The following is a 1,139-nucleotide window of genomic DNA, read 5'->3' on the forward strand; positions in this document are numbered from 1 at the left end:
GGGGCTGCCAGCCCTGGAGAGGGGCTGGGGGGGTGCTGGGGCTCTGGGATGCTTGGTCCCTGCCGATGGGGATGTTGGCCCCCTCCCTGGCTGGGATGCTGGGATACTGAGATGCTGGCCCCCTCCCTGGCTGGGATGCTGGGATGCTGGCCCCCTCCCTGGCTGGGATACTGGGATGCTGGCCCCCTCCTTGGCAGGAATGCTGGGTCCCTGCCGGGCCAGGGTGCCACGCGCAGTGGCGGCAGCCCAGCTGGGTGCCTTGCAGGATGCCCGGCTGTACGAAGACTGGAAGTGGTTCCGGTGCCCCACGCTGCTGGAGGTGCTGGAGGAGTTCCCCTCGGTGCGGCTGCCGGCCTCCCTGCTGCTCACCCAGCTGCCACTGCTCCAGCCGCGCTACTACTCCATCAGCTCCGCGCCCGGCCCCAGCCCCGGGGAGATCCACCTCACCGTGGCCGTTGTCACCTACCACAGCGAGAGTGAGCGGGGACGGCGGGGAGGGGGACAGGAGGTGCCCCGGGCGGGGGGCTGCTACCTTCTGCCCTGCCACCCACACGGCAACACCTGCTCACAGTGCCCCTGTGCTGCATGGCCCCAGAGCACCCCCCTGGTCCCCAGGGCATCTCAAGGGTCCCCAGAGCATCTTGAGGGTCCCCAGAGCATCTTGAGGGTCCCCAGGGCATCCCCTTGGTCTCCAAGGCATCTCAAAAGGTCCCCAGGGCACCTCCAGGGTCCCCAGGGCATCCCCTTGGTCCCCAGGGCATCTCGAGGGTCCCCAGAGCACCCCTTGGTCCCCAGGCCCCCCAGGGTCCCACCCTGCCCCATCACACAGTGCCCGGGTGCTGTCGTTGGCATTTCCCCAGGGATGCGGAGCTCCCCCCGGCACCAGTCCCCGTCCCCCCCCCAATCCTCCAGCCCTGCCCGGGGATGGCGGTGTCCGCAGCCCCTGCCGGGGGGGGGGGGGGTTGCCTGCCGGGGGGGGCTGCCAGCCGCAGCCCCTCCAGCCCCTCTGGTCCCCGCAGATGGGCAGGGTCCCCTGCACTACGGAGTCTGCTCCACCTGGCTGGCGCGGCTGCAGCCCGGGGACACGGTGCCTGCCTTCATCCGAGGGTAAGGGGCGGCCCCGCCCGACCCCCCCCACC

The 1,139-nt window shown here is 71.4% G+C and overlaps 1 protein-coding gene across 1 annotated transcript in view; it reads left to right on the forward strand.

The window, feature by feature from the left end:
- NOS3 (nitric oxide synthase 3 (endothelial cell)) overlaps nucleotides 1-1,139 on the forward strand; it is a 10,412-nt gene that overhangs the window by 7,645 nt on the left and 1,628 nt on the right. The window contains 2 exon segments of the mRNA XM_010563594.1: nucleotides 198-476; nucleotides 1,020-1,136. Of these exon segments, the coding sequence (XP_010561896.1) occupies nucleotides 198-476; nucleotides 1,020-1,136 (396 nt within the window).

This window comes from Haliaeetus leucocephalus, unplaced genomic scaffold (genome assembly GCF_000737465.1).
Source record: "Haliaeetus leucocephalus isolate CR32 unplaced genomic scaffold, Haliaeetus_leucocephalus-4.0 Scaffold0, whole genome shotgun sequence".
NCBI lineage: Eukaryota > Metazoa > Chordata > Aves > Accipitriformes > Accipitridae > Haliaeetus > Haliaeetus leucocephalus.